The following is a 21,983-nucleotide window of genomic DNA, read 5'->3' as shown; positions in this document are numbered from 1 at the left end:
CTTTTCACTCTAGAAATATTACATTTTAATTATATGATGCTCTAGACCTTTCTCAGTAGTTATATAGAATAGACTATATGCAGTATACAGAATTATGTTATATAAAATATGTCTTCTTGGGGCGCCTGGGTGGCGCAGTCAGTTAAGCGTCCGACTTCAGCCAGGTCACGATCTCGCGGTCCGTGAGTTCGAGCCCCGCGTCAGGCTCTGGGCTGATGGCTCAGAGCCTGGAGCCTGTTTCCGATTCTGTGTCTCCCTCTCTCTCTGCCCCTCCCCCGTTCATGCTCTGTCTCTCTCTGTCCCCCAAAAAATAAATAAACGTTGAAAAAAAAATTTAAAAATAAATAAATAAATAAAATATGTCTTCTTTTCTAAAATTGAAAAAAATATGAATTCCAAAACACATCTGGTCCCAAGATTAGAAAAAAGATTACAGACCTGTAAGGGCTATGCAGATAATTCAAATATGCAATGTGTTGGTTCACAAAATGGCCCCTGTACAAAAAGGGCAAGGAGAGACCAAAGAAAGAGGCAAACCACTCCAGATTGGTAGATGGCAGATTTAATAAGCAAGGGAACTTACATACAAGGCTTGTCTTAGCTGAAAGACAAGTAGATATCTGCATCCACCCACCGAAATCTTAAAAATGTATAGAGAGGCTTTAACTAGGTTCAACCATGTATTCAGTCTAGATAGTCTCAACAATACCTTATTCTCTCAAGGCTATGTCCCTGAAATGGCTCCAGCCATGGGAACATTGGGCAGAGTATACATTCCAAAGACAAGGGAAGGGGTGAAGAGATACTCATTGCCTGGCTTCAACTCTCAGGTCAACCAGTGGTCACAACCTCAATGACTTTCTCCAACACGATGGGATAGTAACTAGGTGTCCACAGCTTGAATGATCAGGGAGAGAAGGTGACATTTAAGTTTAGTTCTACATGATGAAAAAAAGAAGAAGAAAAAGGCAGTCATGCAAACTTCACGGAGAGAGAATTCCAAGCAGAGGGAACAGCTAATGCAAAGATGAACACAAAGAGGCCAACTGTGGCTGGAGCATATTGGACCCCGTGAAGAGTGCTATAAATTGCTGGGCGGACTTCATGTAGTCAGAAAGATGGTGAATCTGGTACTAAATCCTTTGATGAATATGGTGTAGTGTCCATGAGTGTGGTGATTGTCAACAACTAGGAGGCCTAGAGGGAAGTCATCCTGGTGGGAAAGCATGTGGGGAGATACTTTAGGTAGAGGAAACATAAAGCCAAATGGGACTGAAAATGTAGACTAAGATTTATGGCCTGAAGACCTTGGTTTGGGGAGAAGTATGAAAGGAAGTCAGATTAGGTATATTAGGTGGGTCCAGTTTCATTCTTCTGCATTTCGCTGTCCAGTTTTCCCAGCATCATTTGCCAAAGAGACTGTCTTTTTTCCATTAGATATTCTTTCCTGCTTTGTCGAAGATTAGTTGGCCATATATCTGTGGGTCCACTTACAGATTCTCTGTTCTATTCCATTAATCTATGTGTTTGTTTTTTGTGCCAATACCATACTGTCTTGATGATTACAGCTTTGTAATCTTAAAGTCCAGAATTGGGATGCCTCCAGCTTTGGTTTTCTTTTTTCAACATTACTTGGAATATTTGGGATCTCTTATGGTTCCATACAAATTTTAGGATTGTTTGTTCTAGCTCTGTGAAGAATTCTGGTGTTATTTTGATAGGGATTGCATTGAATGTGTAGATCGCTTTGGGTAGTATCAACATTTTAACAATATTTGTTCTTCCGATCCATGAGCATGGAATGTTTTTCCATCTCATTGTGTCTTCTTCGATTTCTTTCATAAGTTTTCTATAGTTTTCAGCATACAGATCTTTTACCTCTTTGGTTAGGTTTATTTTTAGGTATCTTATGGGTTCTGGTGCAGTTGTAAATGGGATTGATTCCTTGATATCTCTTTCTAATGCTTCATTATTATTGTATACAAATACACTCGATTTCTGTACATTGATTTTTGTATCCTGCGACTTTGCTGAATTCGTGTATCAGTTCTAGCAGTTTTTTGGTGGAGTCTTTCAGGTTTTCCATGTAGAGTATCATGTCATCTATGAAAAGTGAGTTTGACTTCCCTCTCTTAGTGGCTCTTTACATCCATATCTTTGTGATCCAATCTGGCATCTCTGTTCTTCTCAGTCTCTTAACATTTTTCTCTCTGGTGGCTCTCAGAATCTACATCTTTGCATATCCATGTTTATGTCTCAGAACTTTGTTCTCTGTCCCTTTGTCTGTGTCTGTACTGTAATTATCTTTCCCGAACTGAACTGTGTCCTTCTGGAAGGCATGAATCTTTTAATATTCCTTTGGGTACCCCCAGTGACCCGCCCAGAGCCTGGCATATGAGAAACTCTCATATGTGTATGCTTGAATGAAGGCTTTTTCTGAGTAAGGAATACTCTCAATCTCCTGTCCGCCTACTCCCCGCGGTGCTGGCCGACTGCTCAAAGACTAGCTAAGGAGTAAGTAGTGCGGCAGGTGTGATGGTATTGTGCTGCTGCTATTGGGTTCTTTATCTAGGTGAAAAAACTCCGGAGGCACCTGGCCTTGGCTTCGCGCAGTGCGCAGGGACAAAAACAGCCAACACCACGCCCCGGAGTCTTGCGCATTGGCCCGTCCCTTCGCAGGCCCCGCCCCATCCCTCCGCCTCGGCCAATCAGGGTCTGCCTCATGGCCAGGCTCGTGGAGAGGCCAGGGCAAGATGGCTGCGGCATGTCGGACTGTGAAGGTAGTGGGGCGTTCGCTCCTGCTGGCTGCCCCGCTGCGCCAGTTGGGACCGCGTGGTCGTGGAACTAGGGGGTAGAGATCGGTGCTGGGAGAAAGGGTCACCCTTATCTAGGCCTGGTAGTGCGGCAGTTGGGCTTGGGAGGTGAAGATCAACTCTCCGCTGCATGTGTATGGGCTGTCTGGGGATGAGACACCACCAAAAGGTCCCATCAGTAAGGAGAGGAAACACACCTGGGTTACACCGCAGGCGTGACCAGGAGTCTCCCTTGCAGGAGTGGGGGTGGTCTACACAGCATAGCCATTTGATCGTATCCTTCACAGGGCCTAGTTACTCTAATAACCGGAGGAGCCTCTGGTCTGGGTCTGGCCACGGCGGAGCGACTGGTGGGGCAAGGGGCCACTGCTGTGCTTCTGGACCTGCCTAACTCCGATGGGGAGGTCCAAGCCAAGAAGTTAGGGAAGAGTTGCGTCTTTGCCCCAGCTGACGTAAGTGTGTACATGAGGTCACTGAAATAGGCCTGGGAACTGGTGGGGTCCCCTTCCATAAGGGTGCTATCCATGTGGACAGTGGACCCATCTCCTTGCCCCTTTTGGCCTAAGCTCTCTGTCAAACACTGTGGGAGCATTTGCAATAAGGAATGTACAAAGCCCGGATCCACGGCAGTGGGGATGGAGATTGGACATATCAGAATCTCCTGGAGTTGGTATGTACAGTTTGAAAATGCATATTGTGCTCTGTAGTTTTATATTTACAAATTTGAAAAACTTTTAAACTACAGAAAGTGAAGCTAGTTATCTTCATATCACTAATTCTCAAAGCTGCTCTGATCCACAGAAATCTCCAGGGGTATGTGAATTTATCAAAAGAGGGTATAGATTTGAAAAATGTTTTGAACACTGCTCTATACTACCTAACATTTTCACCTTTGCCCCACTCTTGAGTTTTCTTTTGGCCTCTCCCTTGATTACAGAATCCTGTTGTCACTCAAAGACTGGACCTGCTCCCTCCTCCTCCAGGTTTAGTGGTGAGTGTGTGTGCTGGGAGATGTATACTTTTCTCCACTTCTCCCTTTGAAGGTGACCTCAGAGAAGGACGTGCAAGCAGCCCTGACTCTAGCAAGAGAAAAGTTTGGCCGTGTGGATGTGGCAGTCAACTGTGCAGGCATTGCAGTGGCTATGAAGACATACAACTTAAAGAAGAATCAGGCCCATACTTTGGAGGACTTCCAGCGAGTTCTTAATGTAAGGCCTTGGAGGTTCTCCAGGGGTACAAGTAAGAGATATTTGACTGTGGGTGCCCCCACAGCTTTTAGGGGACAAAAGGTCCTACACCATGTTTCTACTGGTCTTCCAGGTGAATCTCATGGGCACCTTCAATGTGATCCGCCTGGTGGCTGGTGAGATGGGCCAGAATGAACCAGATCAGGGAGGCCAACGCGGGGTCATCATCAACACTGCCAGCGTGGCTGCCTTTGAGGGCCAGGTGTGTGGGCAGGGACAAGGCTTGTGTGTCCTTGGTGACTTGTTAGGGCTCTTCCACCTATGACCTCTACTCCTTCTCCAGGTTGGACAAGCTGCATACTCTGCTTCCAAGGGGGGCATAGTGGGCATGACACTGCCCATTGCTCGGGATCTGGCTCCCATGGGCATCCGAGTGATGACCATTGCTCCAGGTAGATATATTCCCTCTCTGTCACACCTGGGATTGGGTAGGATTCATGGGCAGTTGAGAGGGGAAGGTGTCTATCAACTAAGCAGCAATAGTCTTCCATTTCTGGGCATCATAAGTACATAGTTGGGGCTAAGGTGAGGAGGGAATGAGTAAATATGAAAGGAAGGGCAAAGGCGCCTGGGTGCTCAGTTGGTTAAGCATTCGACTTTTGATTTCGGCTCAGGTTGGTGAGATCGAGCCCCGCGTTGGACTCTGTGCTGACAGCACAGAACCTGCTTGGGATTCATTCTCTCTCTCTCTCTCTCTCTCTCTCTGTCTCTCTCTTCTCTCCCCCTCCCCAACTTGAGCATATGCTCTCTGTCTCTCTCTCAAATAAATAAACATTGAAAAAAAAAGGAAGGGTAGGCCTCTGACTCTGACTCTGTCTTGTCTAGGCCTATTTGGTACCCCACTGCTGACCAGCCTCCCAGAAAAAGTGCGCAACTTCTTGGCCAGCCAGGTGCCCTTCCCCAGCCGCCTGGGTGACCCTGCTGAGTATGCTCATCTGGTACAAGCCATCATCGAAAACCCATTCATCAACGGAGAGGTCATCCGGCTAGATGGGGCCATCCGCATGCAGCCTTGAAGGGAGAGGGCACAGAAAACACCTGTTCTTCTGCCCCTCCTTCCCCTGGAGTACTGTACTGCAGCTTGAGAGGAAGTCCAGTAGCCATCTTGTAACTGCCCAGCAGTCACACTCTGTGCCTAATAAAGCCTCTGTTTCTCACAGGGAGTGGGTAACGCTGTGTGCTGGGTAAACTGGCATGGGGAAGAAAGGTGAATTAGTGACAGGGTCAGATCCTCCAAGCCCAGGGGTGGGTGGGAAAGGCAGTACCTCACACCTTTTGTGTCCTGTCACAACACATGGCCTTGATTTTAGTGAATAACTTTATTAACTAGGGTCAAAGATAGGGATATTGGGGGGATGGATTGGTGGAGAAGGCCTTCAGCATTTTCATCTGTGACTCCAAGCCTTTGTGAGCTTGATGAGGGAGAAGAGATGACCATCCTGAGCTCAGCGGCTGCTGGTATTGAACTGCAGGTGATATTGGGCTGTAGGTTGATAGGTGTAGATTATCGAATTCAGATAATTCTGCCTGTGAAAGAAGTGCAGAGGCCTCAGATGATGAGCTTCCCTCTCTCCCTGACCCTTCCCATCCCTCCCTTGGCATTCATGTTGCCACCCCCTAGAACTCACTGAGCTTTTTGCTCCGTAGCCAGCTGCTGATTGAAGGAGCCCAGCCCCCTTTGAAATACAGCACAAAGTTCCCTCTCTTGCTCTTCTAGCTGCAGTGCTGCCTGGGCCAAGCTCAAGGTATGACTTTCCCTTTTGGCATCCAGTGCTTGTTCAGCCCAGCGCTGTGCCTCCTTTTCATGGTGTTGCACCTTTTGGGCTTTCTTGATGGCAGCACACTGCTCTGGAGTCATGCCCTTCCAACAATGGAGTGGGACCTGGTGGGGAGCCACAGGGTTTTGGGTAGTCTGGGGGTTCTCAGTCAGTACGCTACTCGTGACCTGTTTCTGGATCTCCTTGAGGTTAGCCTCCTGTTCATGGCGTTGCTCATGGCGCTGCCGCTGAGCCATTTCAGCTGCCTGGTGGGGCCCCAAAATATGAGCATTTGGGTACCCAACATTGGGGAACCCTCAGTCACAGGGGAGGGGAAGACATGACCCTACTCTCCTCTATCTCTGGGAGAGAAGGAACAGATACTGCCTGACCTTTGACCTAATATGGGCGGGGGGGGGCGGCGGGAGGACAGGGAACTTCCCTGTTCTCTGGAAACCTTTAGACTGAGAGGCTGGGGAAGGGAGGGTGGTGTTCCATTTTCAGGTCATCCTGAGTCTGGATGTGGGGAAGAGCATCTTCTGCCCTAAGAGGGCCCTTAGGTGAAAGGGGACATCCTCAGCTAGATGAGAGGGCTGGTGTTGATTCAAGAAAGTTTATGTGGGCAAAGATACAGCTAAGGTTCTCCAGGACTTTGTTCAAGGGGTTGGGGAGAGCCCAGTACACTGAATGGTTCAGGCCATACCTGGGCTTTGTTGGCGTTGGCCATGGCAGTCATCATGGCCACGCGATAGGACTCCTCCATCTTGGCCAGCTGGGCGGCCCGTGTATCCATGGCTAGGTGCAGCTGGTCATCGAGCAGATCTACACAGATAAATATGGCCAGGGCACTATACTGGTCTGCCCCATTGCTGGTTCATTCATTCAGCTATTTGTTCAACAAGCTCGGTGGATGTGTGTATATGTATGTTTGGGAGGGGAATGTCCTAACTGTAGGGATGTGGAGGAGTTACTCTTTGGGGCTAGGGATAGCCAAAATAGCAACAAAGGATTTCTCAAGTGCCTACCTGAAAGATACAGGGAGATGGATCAAACATAGATCATCATACCACATTTTGATAAGGGCAATGATAGAAATGTATACAGGGCATCATGAGAGCTTTGGGTGGTGGGTGAGAGGAAGGCTTCCAGGAGGAGGTGATCTTTGAAATGTGCATTGCATATAGAAAGAAAGAGCAAAGGGCATTCCAGGCCGTGTTTTAGTCCAGTCACACCAGCCTCATTGCTGTTTCTAGAACATGCCAGGCACTACTGCCCCAGGGATTTGCAATAGATGTTACTCTTGGCTCATGTTCTGTTGCTCACCCCAGGTCTTTGCTCAAATATTGCCACCTCAGTGAGGCCTTCCCCGTCTCTCCTACCTAAAATTGCAACCTTCCTGTCCCCAACATTTATCCCCCTTCCCTGATTTATTCTTCTCCCTACCATTTGCCACCATTCAATATACTCTACATTTAACTTATTTTGTTTATTGCCTATCTCTCTCCTCACTAGGAAGTAACCTTTGTGAGGGCAGAGATTTTGTCTGTTTTATTCACTACCATGCCCAGCACCTAGATCAGAGCCTGGCACATAGTAGGTCCTCAATAAATATTTGTGAAATGAATGAAGGAAACCAAGAAAAAGTATGTTCTCTATCTTAAACTACAAATAGTGTGCTCTTGCTGGAGCATAAAATGCAAGTGGCTAGAGAGCTTTGCAGGGGCCAGACTAAGAGCCAAAAACTTGCCCTGAAGGTAGTGGGGAACATGGAAGGATTTTAAGCAAGGGGGTGGGGTGGGGGCCGGTATAGAATATAGTCAGGCTGGTGGGAGACAATAGAGGTAGAGAAGCCATCTTGGAGGCCTCAAGCCAGGTCAAATATATAGGAGGCTACATTAGCAGTACACGATTGATTGCATGAGAGAGTAAGGGAGGGGAAAGATTTGGATGCTTCCCAGGGTCCTGGCTTGGATGACTGGATGTATGGTGTGGCCACCACTGGAAATAGAATGAAGAGCAGGCTAGGGAATTCTGTTTAGGAAGCTAAGTTGAAGGTGGCCAACAGGCATCTGCAGATCTGATTCTGCAGGTAGAGAGTCCACAGCACAGAGGTGGTGACATGGTAGCTCAAACCAGAATGAGGGCCAAGGGCACCTGAGGTAAGTATGCAGGGTAGGGAAAGCAGTGTGCCAGAGACCAAGCCTCAACAAGGAAGGAGTAAAGGAAGAGGAGCCCACAAAAGGCAGATACTGAAGAAATGGTCAGAGAGCTAAGAGCAGAATGTACTATTACAGAAGCCAAGGAAAAGAGCCTCAAGAAGCATGTGATTAGAGTCAAGTGTAGCAAGAAAGGTCCAAAGAGGAAAGACTAAACAGAACCTCTTGTACTTAACACAAACACATTGGCGATTTAGCAAGAGCAGGGTCAGTGCATTTGTGTGGGGGAGAAAGGAGATCTTGGGGTTGAGGTGTGACTGGAAAGGAAGAAAAAACAGCAAGCAGAAGCAGATTTTTCCAAAAGTATGGCTGTAAAGAACAACAGCTAGCTCACAGCATCTAGAGGAATCACAGGATGGAGGGAGGCTTTTTTTTTTTTTTTTAAGATGGGTTAGACATAAGCATGTTTACAGCAGGCACAGGAGGGACCAGTGAAAGGGGAAATGTTGAAAACACAGTGCAGGGGATATCTGAGAGACCACAGCCTGGGGGCAGGTAGAGGGAGGCACAGGGATAATGGGGTCCAGAACATAGGCTTAAGGCTTGGCTTTGAAGAGGCACAGGGACACAGACTTCAGATGCTGGAGGATGGCAAGGGTGGGGTGGGGAGGATGGATAGAGGTACATGGTTTCATTTCACTCTTCACAACAACCCAGAGAGGAAAGTATCAGCACCATTTTTTCAGGTGAGGACACTAAGGTCCAGAGGTGAAGCAAAATGCCCAAGGTTGCACAGCAAGTAGTCGGTCAGGATTTGAATCCAAGTCTCTCGAGGAATCAGCCCATGCTCCTTCCATTACACTGTGTGGACTCTCCCTTGGTATTCTGCTGTCCCTGTTGCCTAGCTCTGCCTTCTCATACACTTGCCTGCTGCCACAGGGTAGCTGGGCCCCATGGCGCCACTGCAGCGCTCTGACAAAAATCACCAAATACTTCCAATTTCCAAATACAGTAGACAGGTTTCTGTTCCTATCTGAACTTCTGCAGGGCCTTTGACATTATTGATGACTCCCTCTCTGAAACTCCTCCCTTGACCTCTGAGTCCCTACTTCTCATGGCAACTGAGAGAAGGCAAGCATGGTGTCATGGTCAAGACATGGTTGGGCTCTGGAGCCAGCTTGCCCAAGTTTACTTCCTGGGTCCATCACCATTAGCTGTATGACTTTGGGCAAGTTATTTAACATCTCTGTTCTTCAGTTTCCTCCACTGAAAATGGGGATAATACTAGGACTTGCCTCATGCACTGGTTGTCAGGATTACCTGAGTTAATATATGGTAGCAAACTTAGAGTGTCTGGTATACAGTAAGTGCTCAATACAGGTTAGCTCTTTTTATTATTTGATGTATCTTTTATCCTACCTCCCTGATCCCTTTGTTATGGGCTCCTTCATTCACTCAAGATACATTTACTGAGCATCTACCATGTACAAGGTAGTGTAGTGTGTAAGTCACTGGGGTTGTAGTAAGACAGCTCTGACCTTTGTCCTCACAGAGTGTACCATTTGCTCACCCTTTCCCAGGCTCCATTGAGGCTTAGCATCCTGCTCATCTGCACAGCCTTCCCCATCTTGGACCTCCAGATCTCTTCCTGCACCCCAGGCTGGCTGGCTATATGCCACCTCAGAATCATATAGCTACATGGCTGCCTGTTGGCCACCTCCTCTTGTCTGCAACAGCATTCTAGCTAATCTCCTTGCCTCTAGTCTTCCCCTCTAACCTAGTCTCCACAATGGCTGGCAAAATTTTACAGCTAAAATACAAATCACATGACTCCAATGCACAAAACCCTCCCATGGCTCCTACCTCACTCAGTAAAAGCCAAAGTCCCCACCATGCCCCGTAAGGCCCTCTGGATCTGGCCCCTTCCATCTCTCTGAATTTGTTTTCTATCACTTTTCCCCTCAATGGGTCTACTTCAGCTACTCTGGCCCCACTGCCATTCTTCAAACATTCCAGACACCCTCTCTCCTGCCTCGGGGCCTTTGTACTATTTCTTCTACCTGGACAGCTCTTCCCTCAGATGTTTGCATTTCTCACTTCCTCATCTTCGGATTTGTATTCAAACGTTACTACCTCAGTGAGGTTTTCCTTACTTAAAATTGCAACTGTGCACCTGTCTCCCAAAGTCCTCATATCCCCCTTTTGTGCTTTATTTTTCTCCCTAGCAACTATCTTAACCACATTATAGAGCTGACCCTTGAACAATGCAGGGCTTAGGTGCACCAATGCCCCCCACAGTCAAAAATCCACATATAACTTTTGACTCCCCCAAAAGTTAACTACTAATAGCCTACTGCTGCTGTTGACCTTACCAATAACATAACGTTGACGAACACATATTTTATATGTTATATGTTATATATTGTATCCCTACAATAAAGCTGGAGGGCTCCGGCTGCCTACCTGAATACTCATCAACCCTGACTTGTTGTCGCTCCTTCAGCTGCTTCTCCAGGCTTTGCCTGAACTGCTCCTGCTGCATTTTCAGGCATGTGGCCTTCTCCAGGTCCTCTCTTGCAAAGTACTGCAGGCTGGATGGACCATAGCAGGATTCGCTGTCCCTGAGATAGGCTGGATACTCCATCCACTGTCGGCTAGGATCCCAAAAGTCAATTTCCTGCTTGTTCTTGACCTGCTGCTTTTGCTTTCGAAATTCCTGTAATTTCTTGGCCAGCCGACGTGTCCGTTCTGCCTCTTCCTTCTCTAGCATCTGGGCTACCATATCATACTGCTTCTGGTAAGTAGCTGGGAGTGGTGGGAAGGAACATGGAAAAGCCCCAAGGCAGAGACAGAGCCCACTCAGCATGGCCTCTGCTCCCAAGGCCCATCGGATTTGTCCCACCACACCCCAGGCCTCAGGCCCCACCCCAAGGCAGTACGGCCCTACCTCAGCCCACTCAAGCCCTTATACTAGCCTTCTTGGCTTGCCCTTTGCCTTGAGTTTTTACCATAAGCTGCCTCCTTGCTCTGCTCTGTTGCCTCTCGAAGCTTTCGCTCTTCCACCTGGCTGTCGAGGGCTTTGACATCCACCTGATCCCAAGGAAAAAGGTAGATCAGGGTGGGGGAACAGCAGTGGTCCTTGGATGCTCTAACACAAACTGCTGAGAATTTACCTGCTTCAGAATCCTCCAATAGACTCCCAATACCTACTGGATAATATTCTATCATCTGAGCATGGCTTGTAAGCCCCTCGGTGGTCTAGCTTCTGCCTCCTTCTCCAGCCTTATCTCAGTACCTTTTTCACCCACCCCACCCTCAAGAGCTCTGTGCTTATGTTTCCCTGTACATCTTAGGTTGTTCTGAACAAATAGCCTTTGCTCCAGCCGCTCCCTCCACTTGGAACTCTTTCTTCCTCTTTTTACCCAAACTCCTATTCATCCTTCAAGATCAGCCCAGGCTTCACCTTCCTAATTCCTTAGGCATTCCTTACTACCATAGAATCTAGGACCCATTGTCCACATTATATTGAAGTTTGCCTCTCTTGATGATCTCCTCCACCAGACTGTGAGCCCATTCAGGGTGGAGACCGGGCCTTAGTCAGTTTTGTACCCTTCTGCCCAACCCAGTGCTTGGCACAGAGCAGACCCTGAGGAAAAGCTTGCCAACTGGATCTCAATCACACCACACATCTCTCAGCCAACTACTTACTTATGTCAGGCACTATACCTCTGGTTTCCAGAGCCATCACCATATGTTAATATTCACTTTCACACTTCCTTTATTTAGCTTCATTTTACCAAGGAGCCTGGAGCTCAGAGAAGATAGGCGACTCATTTAAAGCCATGCATCTAGTAAACAGCAGACCTGGCCTTGAGCATAGGTATAAGGTCTTTTCCAGAATACCATGCTGCATCCCCCCATCTATCCACCTACTTAGCAATTTATTTTTTCTTAAACTATCAATATTTTCTCTTTATTTTGATTATAATTCATTTAAAACATTTCAAGATAGTGCAAAAGGGAATATAGTTTAGTGAAGAGTAAGTCCCTCCCATCTCTCTCAGCCTAGTTAACAGTTTCTTATGTGGCCTTCCAGATAGCATTTAGGCATATACAATACCAAATACTCTTTAGACTTCTTTTGGCTCCATGTTGTCTGTCTCTCGAGAACCAGGCCACTCAGCCCAGAGCTGACTGGAGGAGAGTCAGCTGTCACTGGCTCCTCTTCCCCCAGTCTCTTCCCCTGTACCCCCCAGCCCTCTTCCTTCCCACACCTGGGAGTGGATGCCTTCTCTCCATTCTCCTTCCTTTCCAACCCGAGGGCCTGCTCAAATCAAGGAGGGCTGTAACAGACACTGCTATGTTCCGCTCCGGGTGCAGGAGTGATGTTACTCCTGGTCCCAAGAAAGTCCCCATTTTCCACTCACCCCCATGACCTGGGTCCGCACATTGACGAATCGGCTCTGTCGCTGTTTTTCTTGATTTTTTCTAGCCTCAATGGCTGCCACCTCCTTCGGATCTGGCAGGTTTGTCTTATTCATCTGGAGCAAGGGTGGAGTGGAATGGCTAATCAATGCTAACCATCACCCTTGACTACACCCCTAACCCCCATTCCTTTCTCCCTACAGTGTCTGACCACTTATTGATTCCTACTGATTTTACCTACTGGTATACTTCATATATGTGTCCTACATCTCTGTTGTCACCACCCTAACTCATGCCTCACAATTGGGTGCCAGACAATATTCCCAGGAGCCTCAGTGGTCTCCCTTGCTCCAGTGTTACCCTTTCTACTTCTCTCTCTCCGCTAGTTACCAGAGTGACCTTTCTGAAAGCAAATCTGACCATTGCACCTCAGCTTAAAACCTTTAAAAGCCAAGGGAAACCAAAGCAAAAATGAACTATTGGGACCTCATCAAATTAAAAAGCTTCTGCACAGCAAAGGAAACAATCAGCAAAACGAAAAGGCAACCGAAAGAACGGGAGAAGATATTTGCAAACTACATATCAGATAAAGGGTTAGTATCCAAAATTTATAGAGAACTTACCAAACTCAACACCCAAAAAACAAATAATCCAATGAAGAAATGGGCAAAAGACATGAATAGACACTTCTCCAAAGAAGACATCCAGATAGCTAACTGACACATGAAAAAATGCTCAACATCACTCATCATCTGGGAAATACAAATCAAAATCACACTGAGATACCACCTCATGGCGGTCAGACAGGCTAACATTAACTCAGGCAACAACAGATGTTGGTGAGGATGCACTGCTGGTGGGAATGCAAACTGGTGCAGCCACTCTGGAAAACAATATGGAGGTTCCTCAAAAAATTAAAAATAGAACTACCCTACGACCCAGCAATTGAACTACTAGGTATTTATCTAAGGGATGCAGGTATGCTGTTTTGAAGGGACACATGCACCCCAATGTTTATAGCAGCACTATCAACAATAGCCAAAGTATGGAAAGAGCTCAAATGTCCATCGATGGATGAATGAATAAAGGAGATGTGGTATACATATACAATGGAGTATTAACTCGGCAATCAGAAAGAATGAAATCTTGCCATTTGCAACTACATGGATGGAGCTAGAGGGTATTATACTAAGTGAAATTAGAGAAAGACAAATATCATATGACTTCACTCATATGAGGACTTTAAGGTACAAAACATGAACATAAGGGAAGGGAAGCAAAAATAACATAAAAACAGGGAGGGGGACAAAACATAAGAGACTCTTAAATATAGAGAACATAGGGTTGCTGGAGGGTTTGTGGGAGGGGGGATGGGCTAAATGGGTAAGGGGCTTAAGGAATCTAATCCTGAAATCTTTGTTGCACCATGTGCCAACTAACTTGGATGTAAATTATAAAAAATAAAGAAATGATAGAAAGTAAAAAAAAAAAAAACACCTTTAAAAGCAATAGAGTGCCTGGCTGACTCAGTGAAACATGTGACTCTTGATCTCAGGGTTGTAAGTTCAAGCCTCATGTTGGGTGTAGAGATCACTTAAAAATAAAAGATCTTAAAAAACAACAACTTTAAAAGCAGCTTTAAAGCAAATGGCTCCCCAGTGTTTACAAGATAAAATGTAACCCTCTTTGCCAGATTTATCAGTCTTCATGATCTGACCCCTGCTCATCTTTCTAATTCTCAAACTCATTTACAAGTCTCCTCTATTTGTATTATGCTCTATTCAGTTTTCCCTATTTCAGTAAATGGCACCACGTTTTCCTCTTTATTTGCTACTTATTCTCTAGTCAAGTGACAGGGTAGAAGGCTTAAATTCACCTGTGTTCTTTCATATTTTGGGAAGCTCACTTTTGGCATTGTGAGCTAGCCAAAACCACAGCCAAATACACTTTTGCAAACATGAATCTGATCATGTCTCTCACCTGCTTACAATCCAATGGCTTCCCACTGCACTTAGCATCAGATCCAAATGCCTAACCACGAGTTTCAAGATCCGGCTCCTGCACACCTCTTCAATTCATCCCACGTCACAGCCTCCCTCACTTACAGTCTTCCAGGCACACTGGCCTCCTATCAAGTCCTCCAACGCAACAACCATTCCCACCTCAAGGCCTTTGTACATGGTGTTTCTTTGTTTAGAATACCATTCCTCAACTCCTCCTAGAGCTAGTTCTGGTCTTTTTTTTTTTTTAAACATTTTGTGGTTGAAATATTTGACACATACAGGAGAATATATATATAACCCATTTACAAGTTAGGAAGCATGATAAAAGAGACCCATGAACCAACACCCCAACTTAAGAAATAGAACATGATTAGGGCACCTGGGTAGCTCAGTCGGTTAAGTGTCCAACTTCAGCCTAGGTCATGATCTCGCCATTCCCAAGTTTGAGCCCCGCATCGGGCTCTGTGCTGACAGCTCAGAGCCTGGAGCCAGTTTCAGATCCTGTGTCTCCCTCTCTCTGCCCCTTCCCCACTCACACTCTGTCTCTCTCAAAAATAAACATTAAAAAAATTAAAAAAAAAATAGAACATGATCAATACTATTGAAGTATCTTATGTCTCTTCTCCCTCATCCTTACCCTAAGAGGTAACTACTGTGCAAATGTTGACATTCACTTACTAATGGGCATTAATATACTGTGTGTGTATACGACTCCCTGGACAATATTTTGAAATATTCTCATTTAAGAACTTTATAACGTATCATGCAGTGTGCATTCTTCTTCATCTTCCTGTGTTCACTCACGTTCATTCTATCATTTGACAAATCTTTGGGGAGTGCCTACTGTCAAGACACTCCTGTAAGCATTTGGGAGACATCAAGGAACAAAACTGACAAGAATCTGAGTCTTTGTGGAGGTTGCTTTTGGGGGGGCACAGACAATCAACAGCACATTAAATAGTTTGTAAGATGGTAAGTCCTCTGGGAAAAAATATAGAGCAGAATAAAGGGAACTGGAAGTGCCAAGGAAATGGGGAGTGTTACAATTTTAAATGTTGAAGCCAGGGGAGGCATAATTTAACAGGTAATATTTGAGCAAATACTTGAAGGTGAGGGAGTCACCTATGCTGATATCTAGGAGAAGAGCACTCAGGCAGAGGGAACAAGTGCAAAGCCCTTAAGGAGGATGCAAAAGGCACACATTCAGGGGAACAGCAGGGAGGCAAGTGGGTGGAGGAGACGTAGGTAGGAAATGCTATTAGAGAGATAATGTGGGGTGTGTGCAGAGCCTGTAGGACTTTGCAGAACATTGTTAAATGCTGTGGCTTTTATTCTTAGAGAAATGGGCAGCCATTGGAGGATTTTGAGCAGTGGGAATGTGTTCGGCCTCTGCTTTTTAAAGGTTCACTTCTGGATGTTGTGTGAACAGACTAAGGGGACCGGAGGCAAGGCTAGAAGCAGGGAGGCCAGACAGAAGGCTATTGCAGCCATCCAGGCAAAAGATGATGGTGAATCACATCAGGTCAGGAACAGCAAGGATAGTGAGAAGTGGTCAGATTCTGAATATATGCATGTATTTTAAAAATGTTTTTATTTTTGAGAGAGAGAGAGAGAATGAATATGAGTGGGGGAAGGGCAGAGACAGAGGGGGACAGAGGACCCAAGTGGACTCTGTGCTGACAGCAGCAAGCCCGATGTGGGGCTTGAACTCACAAGCTGTGAGATCATGACCTGAGTCGAAGTCAGATGTTCAACCGACTGAGCCACCCAGGCGCCCCAGATTCTGGATAGATTTTGAAGGCAGAGCCAACAGGACTTCTGATAGATTAGATATGCAGTATGAGAGCAGTATCAAGAATGATTTCAAGGATTTGAGCTAAGGCAATCAGAGGGATAGAGTTGTTATCAACTGAATAGTCTGTGTGGGAGAACAGTGGAATGGGGAGGAGTATCAAGAGATCATGTTTGGAAGTGTTGAGTTTGAGAAGTCTATTAGATATCTGTTGATAGCATACAGATGGTATGGTGGATTTCATTATTGTTCCAAAAGATCTGGTGCTTCTCCCTACAGAAGGCTTATACATCTCATTGCCCTCAAGGTTAGCCATGTGATTGGCTTTGCCCTTTGCAATGGGAGAATTGGCCTGTGTTATTTCCAAATAGAACTAAGAGCTATTATGTGATTGCCACGTTTTCCTCTTCAGTCTCTGCTAGGAGTCTGGCAATGTCCCAGGTAAGAGCTGCTCCTTCAGCATTGGTCCTGGAATGATGACATAGAGCAGAGATGTAGCCAACTCAAATCAGACAAGATGCATGAGAAATTCTTGTTATTTTAAGCTGCTGAGATTTTGGGGTTGTTTGTAACCTCAGCAAAAGTTAGTGTATCCTAATACAAAGGAATTTCATGTTTATTTACTTTTGAGAGAGAGAGAGTGAACAGGGAGGGGCATAGAGAGGGGGACAGAGAATCCAAAGTGGGGTTTATGCTGACAGCAGAGAGCCCAATGTGGGGCTTGAACTCACGAACCCACGAACTGGGAGATCATGACCTGAGCTGAGCCACCCAGGCACCCCAGGAATTTAAAGCTATGAGGCTGTAAGAGATCTTACTCTAGGGCAGTAAGTTTAGATGCCCCAGGGGAGATGGGGAGTGGAGGAGTCAGCACTTGAGGCTGAGGAGGAGTGTCTGGTGAGGTGGGAGGAAAACTAGAAGTGTGGTATCTGAGAAGACTTCGGGAAAGAGTGAGCAACTGATGTTATGTTAAGATGAGGACTGAGAACTGACCGGTTTAATAACATGAGGATTGTTGATGATCTTAACAAAAACATTTTTGGTGGGGTTGTGGGGATGAAGACCTGACTGAAGTGAGTTTAGGAGAGACTAGGACTCTGCAGCACAAACAACCCCGTTTATTTATTTTTAATTGCAAGAGAAAAAAAAGGAGGAATCTGTAGATTAAAAGAAACCTATATACAGGTGGAAAAATTTCTCTAGCATATACCTCAGAGTGCAAGGGCTGATCATAGGGCATAAATGTATTTAACTTTACAAGTTGTTTTCCAAGGAGACTGTACCAATTTACACTTTCACTATAGTGTATAAAAACTCTAGTCACCCCACATCCTCAGGAATACTTGGTATTGCAGACTTTTTAATTTTTGCCAATTTGTTAACATAAAATTATAATTATCAATTTTTATTGATATTATCATTATTGCTAACGAGGTTGCACATCTTTTCATGTATTTTGGCCATTTTTGAATACTCCTCTGTGAAGTGCTCACTCATACCTTTTGTTCATTTTAAAGAAATCAAGTTGCTTGTCCTTTTCTTATTAATTTTAGGAGTTATGTATTCTACACACTAATCATTTATTAGCCTAAATGTGGCAAACACCTCCAATCTGTGGCTTGTTTTTTCACTTTATTATTTTTTATTATTATTCTATTTTTTTCATTTTAGAGAGAGAGAGAGAGAGAGTGCACAAGTAGGAGGGAGGGGCAGAGGGAGAGAGAGAGAGACAGAGAATCTTAAGCAGGCTCCACACTCAGTGCAGATCCCAATGGGGGCTCAAACCCACACCCCTGGGATCATGATCTGAGCTAAAATCAAAAGTTGGATGTTCAACTGATTGAGCCACCCAGGCGCCCCAGATTTTTAAAAATAATATTTCTTTTTAGGGGCAGCTGGATGGCTTAGTTGGTTAAGTGTCTGACTTTGGCTCAGGTCATGATCTCACAGTTTGTGAATTAGAGCCCCATGTCAGGCTCTGTGCAGACAGCTCAGGATAGCCTGGAGCCTGCTTTGGATTCTGTGTCCTCCTCTCTCTCTGCCCTCCCCTGCTCATGCTCTCTCTCAAAAATAAATAAATGTTAAAAAACTAATAATATTTATTTTTTAAAAAGCTCTATGCCCAATGTGTGGCCTGAACTCATGACCCAGAGATCAAGAATCACATGCTCTACTAACAGAGTCAGCTAGGTGCTCCCTCACTTTACTATTATTTTATGGTAACAATTGATACATACAAAGGAATCTGGTTAGCATACATGTAAGTTATGAAGCACAAAAACAAAATGAATACCTGTGGATCCCCTAGAGAAGCCAGAAAATAAAACATAATCAATACTTCAGAAGCTTTCTGTGTGCACTTAACCATTTTTTCATTTTCTTTGTTGTAATTTGGATGAATTTAAATGTAGTCCAATTCACAAATCTTTTCCTTTAAACTTAGAAGTTTTCATTATTCAAGAAATCCCCTGAGATCATAAAGATATCCTGTTATATGTTCTAAAATGTCTAAAATTTTGCCTTTCTCATTTAAGTTTTTAATCCATTTGGAATTGCACTTTATATATGGTGTGAGAGGTAGGGATCCAATTAGATTTTTTTCCAAGTTCCATCTCATCTTTTTAAAATGGAACACTAGTTCCTGTCAATTATATGAGATTGCTGTCCTTTGGTCATTCTGTCCCCTCAGCCTGATTGTGATTGTTTCTCCCAGTTGAATTCATTTACGATTACTCTACTAGATTCCATAAACCAAGCTTTCTCACTTTCCTGGACTTGTCCTAGAAATTTTAGACTCTTCCCAGCCTCCAGACATCATTTTTCAAATGGTTTCAGGAATGGCTATGGCAACCACCAGACCTTTTCCATGTCTAAGCCTAAGCACCAACCCCAGCCTATTCATTCCATCTGTCACCACAATGTAAGGTCATTAAACGGGAAGATCTGGCAGATATTTTAAGCTTCTTGGACTGCTAAGGCCATGACCTTGTGGGTTTTTTGTTTTGTTTTGTTTTGTTTTGTTTTTTGAGAGAGAGAGAGTGTGTGAGTGGGGGAGGAACAGAGAGAGAGGGAGAGAGAGAGAATCCCAAGTAGGCTCCACATGCCAGGCTCGATCCCACCAACTGTGAGATCATGACTCCAGCCAAAATCAAAAGTCAGACGCTTAACCCACTGAGCCATTTCGTTGTCCCAGCCATGATCTTGTAATGAGCAAGTATAAGGTGATAGGGGGATGAAAGTAGAAGAAGGATAGAAAATATGGGGAATGGAGGGGGAGGGAGAAAAGGAAAGGGGAAGAAGGGCAACCTATTACCAATAGGAATGGAGGACAGAGAGCAAGAGAAGGGAAAGGAGGAAAGCGAGGGAGGGGGCAGAGGAGGATGGAGAGGAGGAAATGGGATGGGGATGAAGCATGAAGAGAGATAGATAAAATGGGGGGAAAGGAAGAGAATAGAGATGGAGAGCACTGGCTCAGGAACCCTGACTCCAGGGAGTTCACACAAAATACTTTTCTTAGCAAGGAGTATCAATTTTGAAGCTCCCAGGTTGGATCTGTGTTCAAGTAGCCAACAAGTGGCTCAGGTCCAAGACTATTCTTGGGCTACAGCATCAGTCTCTGAATTCTGCTTGGAAGAACAGGTGGGAGGCGGGAGACAGAGGCAGTACCTGTGGCCGTAGCTTTCCCTAGCCCATAGCCTGCCGCTCCAGAGTACCCTCCTCTCCCTTCACACTCCCTCCCCCTCCCATCCCAACCCATTCCTACCCATATTCCTAGTGGAACTTCCAACTCTACTTCACCATCTGCATGGTCTGAGCTCACCTAACACCGAATCATCCCACTGGCCCCTCCTTCCCATACAGCCCTCGCTCCTCGGGGTCCTTCCAATTCCCGACCCTGTTCTTGTTTGAGCCTTCCAGCCGGCCAGGCTAAAGCCACCGCCAAACTCCCACCTTCCTCTTGCCCTGGAGGGCATAACCCTGCTGTGACTTCGGTCTCAGTAAGCTTGGGCTCTGGATCTGCCTGCTTCCTCGGATCCCAAAAGCCGCAGAGTCCTGCGTAACCGCCTCCTCTGCGGTTTGGTAGGCTGTGTCAGTTGTTGGCGTTGCCACGCAACAAGAAAGGGGGGCGGGACCCAAACGTCCGTGGTAAGCTCGCGCCCTGGCAACGGATCAACAAAACTTCCACACCACGCCCCTGGTTCCGCTTGCGCCGGAAGTCGGAAATCCCGTTAGGCCTGGACTTATTCTCGCGAGGTTTGCCTTCCGCCCGGCCTGCACTGCGGTGTTTCCCGCGCGGGCTACCCCAGTTCCCGGGCGTACGGCGCGGCCTTTTGTACAGCCGCCGGCGCCGCCGCTGTCATGGGTTTCCTGAAACTGATTGAGATCGAGAACTTTAAGTCGTACAAGGGTCGGCAGATTATCGGACCGTTTCAGAGGTTCACCGCCATCATTGGACCCAATGGCTCTGGTGAGATAAACCTGGCTGCGGCCCTCCGCACGTCCCAGCCTGGACCCCCTATCCGGCAGCAGAGTAGTCCAACCCAGCCCGTGTGACCTGAAATGTCGGGAACCCTCACAGGTTCCTCTCCCTCCTGAGCGGGCTCAACTCGAACCCGCTTTGCCCGCTCGAGTGCTATAACTCAAATCTCTTCCCCAGGTGTCACTTGCCCGCCCTCTGTGCGGCCCCCTCCCCGGAGCAAGTGGTACGGGCCGATCTGTACGTTACCCCGCCCACTGCCCCCTGCCGCCAAAAGTGGCGCGTCCGGAGCCGACTGCCAGCGGCGGGCTGTGCAGTCCTCCGCCGGACCTGCTGCTTCCGGCTACTTCCCCTTGCCTTGTTTGAACCCTCCGGAGGGTGTGGGACCGCTGGTAGCCCTCCCTTGGCCCCCGGTCTCCAGGGGTACACTTCTGCCTCAGCCCAGCGCCCCCTCCCGCTTCGCTCTGGTATGCTCCAATTCGTCCTTTTTTTTTACTCTCCTCCGGAGGCGGCAGTTTTGAATTTCTGATCCCGCGCTCGCCTCTCCAGCCGGAGTGCTTGGGGTCTCCACCCTCCACCCCCATCTCGGAGATGGGGGTGCTTCGGAATCCCTTTAATTTACCACTGAAGCCGTTAAAAGAACTCTTCCGCTCGCCAAATTTATTGAATGCTTACAGTTTTGTAAGGAGTTATTCGAGGTGCTGTGGAAACAGTGAAGAATAGAGTAAGCCTTACTCTCGGGACTTGCATTCCAGAGGGGAAAGACAATAATAAAGAAGGAGAAAATAAGACTATTCGGCTGTGATACATGCTATGCAGGAAATTAGGTTGATGGGATACAGTGACTTGGGTGGTGTCTTTGGAAAGAGTGGTCAGTAAATACTGTATTGTGTATTTGAAAGTTGCTGAGGGAATAGATCTTAAAAGTTCTCATCACAAGAAAAAAAATCGTTTATGTGAGGTGATGGATGTTAACTAACTAAACTTATTGTGGTAATCATTTCTCGATATAGACAGCTATGGAATCATGTTGTACACCTGAAACTAACACAATGCTATATGTCAGTTATATCAACAAAACTGGGGAGGGGCAAAGAGTGGCTAGGTAACACCTCTATTTCATATCTTAACGCCTCATTTCTAAATGATACACCATGGATTCCTTCCATCTACCCCCATAGGCAGTCTGTTTGGAATCCCACTGTGTTCCTCCACCCCAGAGATGTTTTAGCTAAATCATTTCCTAGTATGAGGGGCTTTTGCTTCTGTTTGGTGCTCTTTGTAGAGCAGGGTTTCTCAACAGCGGCATTGTT

The 21,983-nt window shown here is 46.2% G+C and overlaps 3 protein-coding genes across 13 annotated transcripts in view; 2 read left to right on the top strand and 1 right to left on the bottom strand.

Annotated features, from left to right (window-relative positions):
- Window positions 1–2,706: 2,706 nt before the first annotated feature.
- Window positions 2,707–5,223, top strand: HSD17B10 (hydroxysteroid 17-beta dehydrogenase 10). The gene is made up of 6 exons (XM_040467054.1): window positions 2,707–2,780; window positions 3,101–3,265; window positions 3,857–4,021; window positions 4,134–4,262; window positions 4,344–4,452; window positions 4,886–5,223. The coding sequence occupies exons 1-6, from the start codon at window positions 2,754–2,756 to the stop codon at window positions 5,074–5,076; spliced, it is 786 nt and encodes a 261-aa protein (XP_040322988.1). The 5' UTR covers window positions 2,707–2,753; the 3' UTR covers window positions 5,077–5,223.
- A 137-nt stretch (window positions 5,224–5,360) lies between these two features.
- Window positions 5,361–20,287, bottom strand: RIBC1 (RIB43A domain with coiled-coils 1). Of its 2 annotated transcripts, XM_040467052.1 has the most exons (7): window positions 20,145–20,282; window positions 12,401–12,514; window positions 10,982–11,063; window positions 10,437–10,778; window positions 6,521–6,639; window positions 5,689–6,083; window positions 5,396–5,587 (listed from the first exon to the last, which is right to left on the bottom strand). In XM_040467052.1, exons 2-7 carry the CDS (start codon window positions 12,512–12,514, stop codon window positions 5,506–5,508), a joined length of 1,134 nt encoding a protein of 377 aa, XP_040322986.1. In that variant the 5' UTR covers window positions 20,145–20,282; the 3' UTR covers window positions 5,396–5,505. The 2 variants fall into 2 exon arrangements, with proteins under 2 accessions (XP_040322987.1, XP_040322986.1); XM_040467053.1 differs by lacking the exon at window positions 5,689–6,083 and having other exon boundaries at window positions 5,361–5,587; window positions 20,145–20,287.
- Window positions 20,288–20,462: 175 nt separating this feature from the next.
- Window positions 20,463–21,983, top strand: part of SMC1A (structural maintenance of chromosomes 1A) — a 45,963-nt gene continuing 44,442 nt past the window's right edge. For 5 of the 10 annotated variants that reach the window (XM_040467080.1, XM_040467078.1, XM_040467077.1 and 2 more), the window contains exon 1: window positions 20,465–20,661. In XM_040467080.1, the coding sequence (XP_040323014.1) occupies window positions 20,553–20,661 (109 nt within the window). In that variant the 5' untranslated portion in view covers window positions 20,465–20,552. Of the gene's footprint in view, window positions 20,662–21,983 lie in introns of all 10 variants that reach the window. The other 5 variants (XR_005787821.1, XM_040467083.1, XM_040467082.1 and 2 more) reach the window with 3 other exon arrangements.

The sequence above is a fragment of the Herpailurus yagouaroundi genome, unplaced genomic scaffold (assembly GCF_014898765.1).
Source record: "Herpailurus yagouaroundi ecotype Mexico unplaced genomic scaffold, PumYag 67189, whole genome shotgun sequence".
Lineage (NCBI taxonomy): Eukaryota > Metazoa > Chordata > Mammalia > Carnivora > Felidae > Herpailurus > Herpailurus yagouaroundi.
This window is presented reverse-complemented; position numbering and strand designations above follow the sequence as displayed.

Excerpts from the sequence above, each read along its gene's own strand:
- HSD17B10 (XM_040467054.1), top strand. The coding sequence starts at position 2,754 with ATGGCTGCGGCATGTCGGACTGTGAAG. Across the intron at positions 2,781-3,100 it reads CGGCATGTCGGACTGTGAAG|GGCCTAGTTACTCTAATAAC; the intron begins GTAGTGGGGCGT and ends TATCCTTCACAG. Across the intron at positions 4,022-4,133 it reads ACTTCCAGCGAGTTCTTAAT|GTGAATCTCATGGGCACCTT; the intron begins GTAAGGCCTTGG and ends CTGGTCTTCCAG.
- RIBC1 (XM_040467052.1), bottom strand. The coding sequence starts at position 12,514 with ATGAATAAGACAAACCTGCCAGATCCGAAGGAGGTGGCAGCCATTGAG. Across the intron at positions 11,064-12,400 it reads TGCGGACCCAGGTCATGGGG|GTGGATGTCAAAGCCCTCGA; the intron begins GTGAGTGGAAAA and ends CCTTGGGATCAG. Across the intron at positions 5,588-5,688 it reads GCTACGGAGCAAAAAGCTCA|GCAGAATTATCTGAATTCGA; the intron begins GTGAGTTCTAGG and ends CTTCTTTCACAG.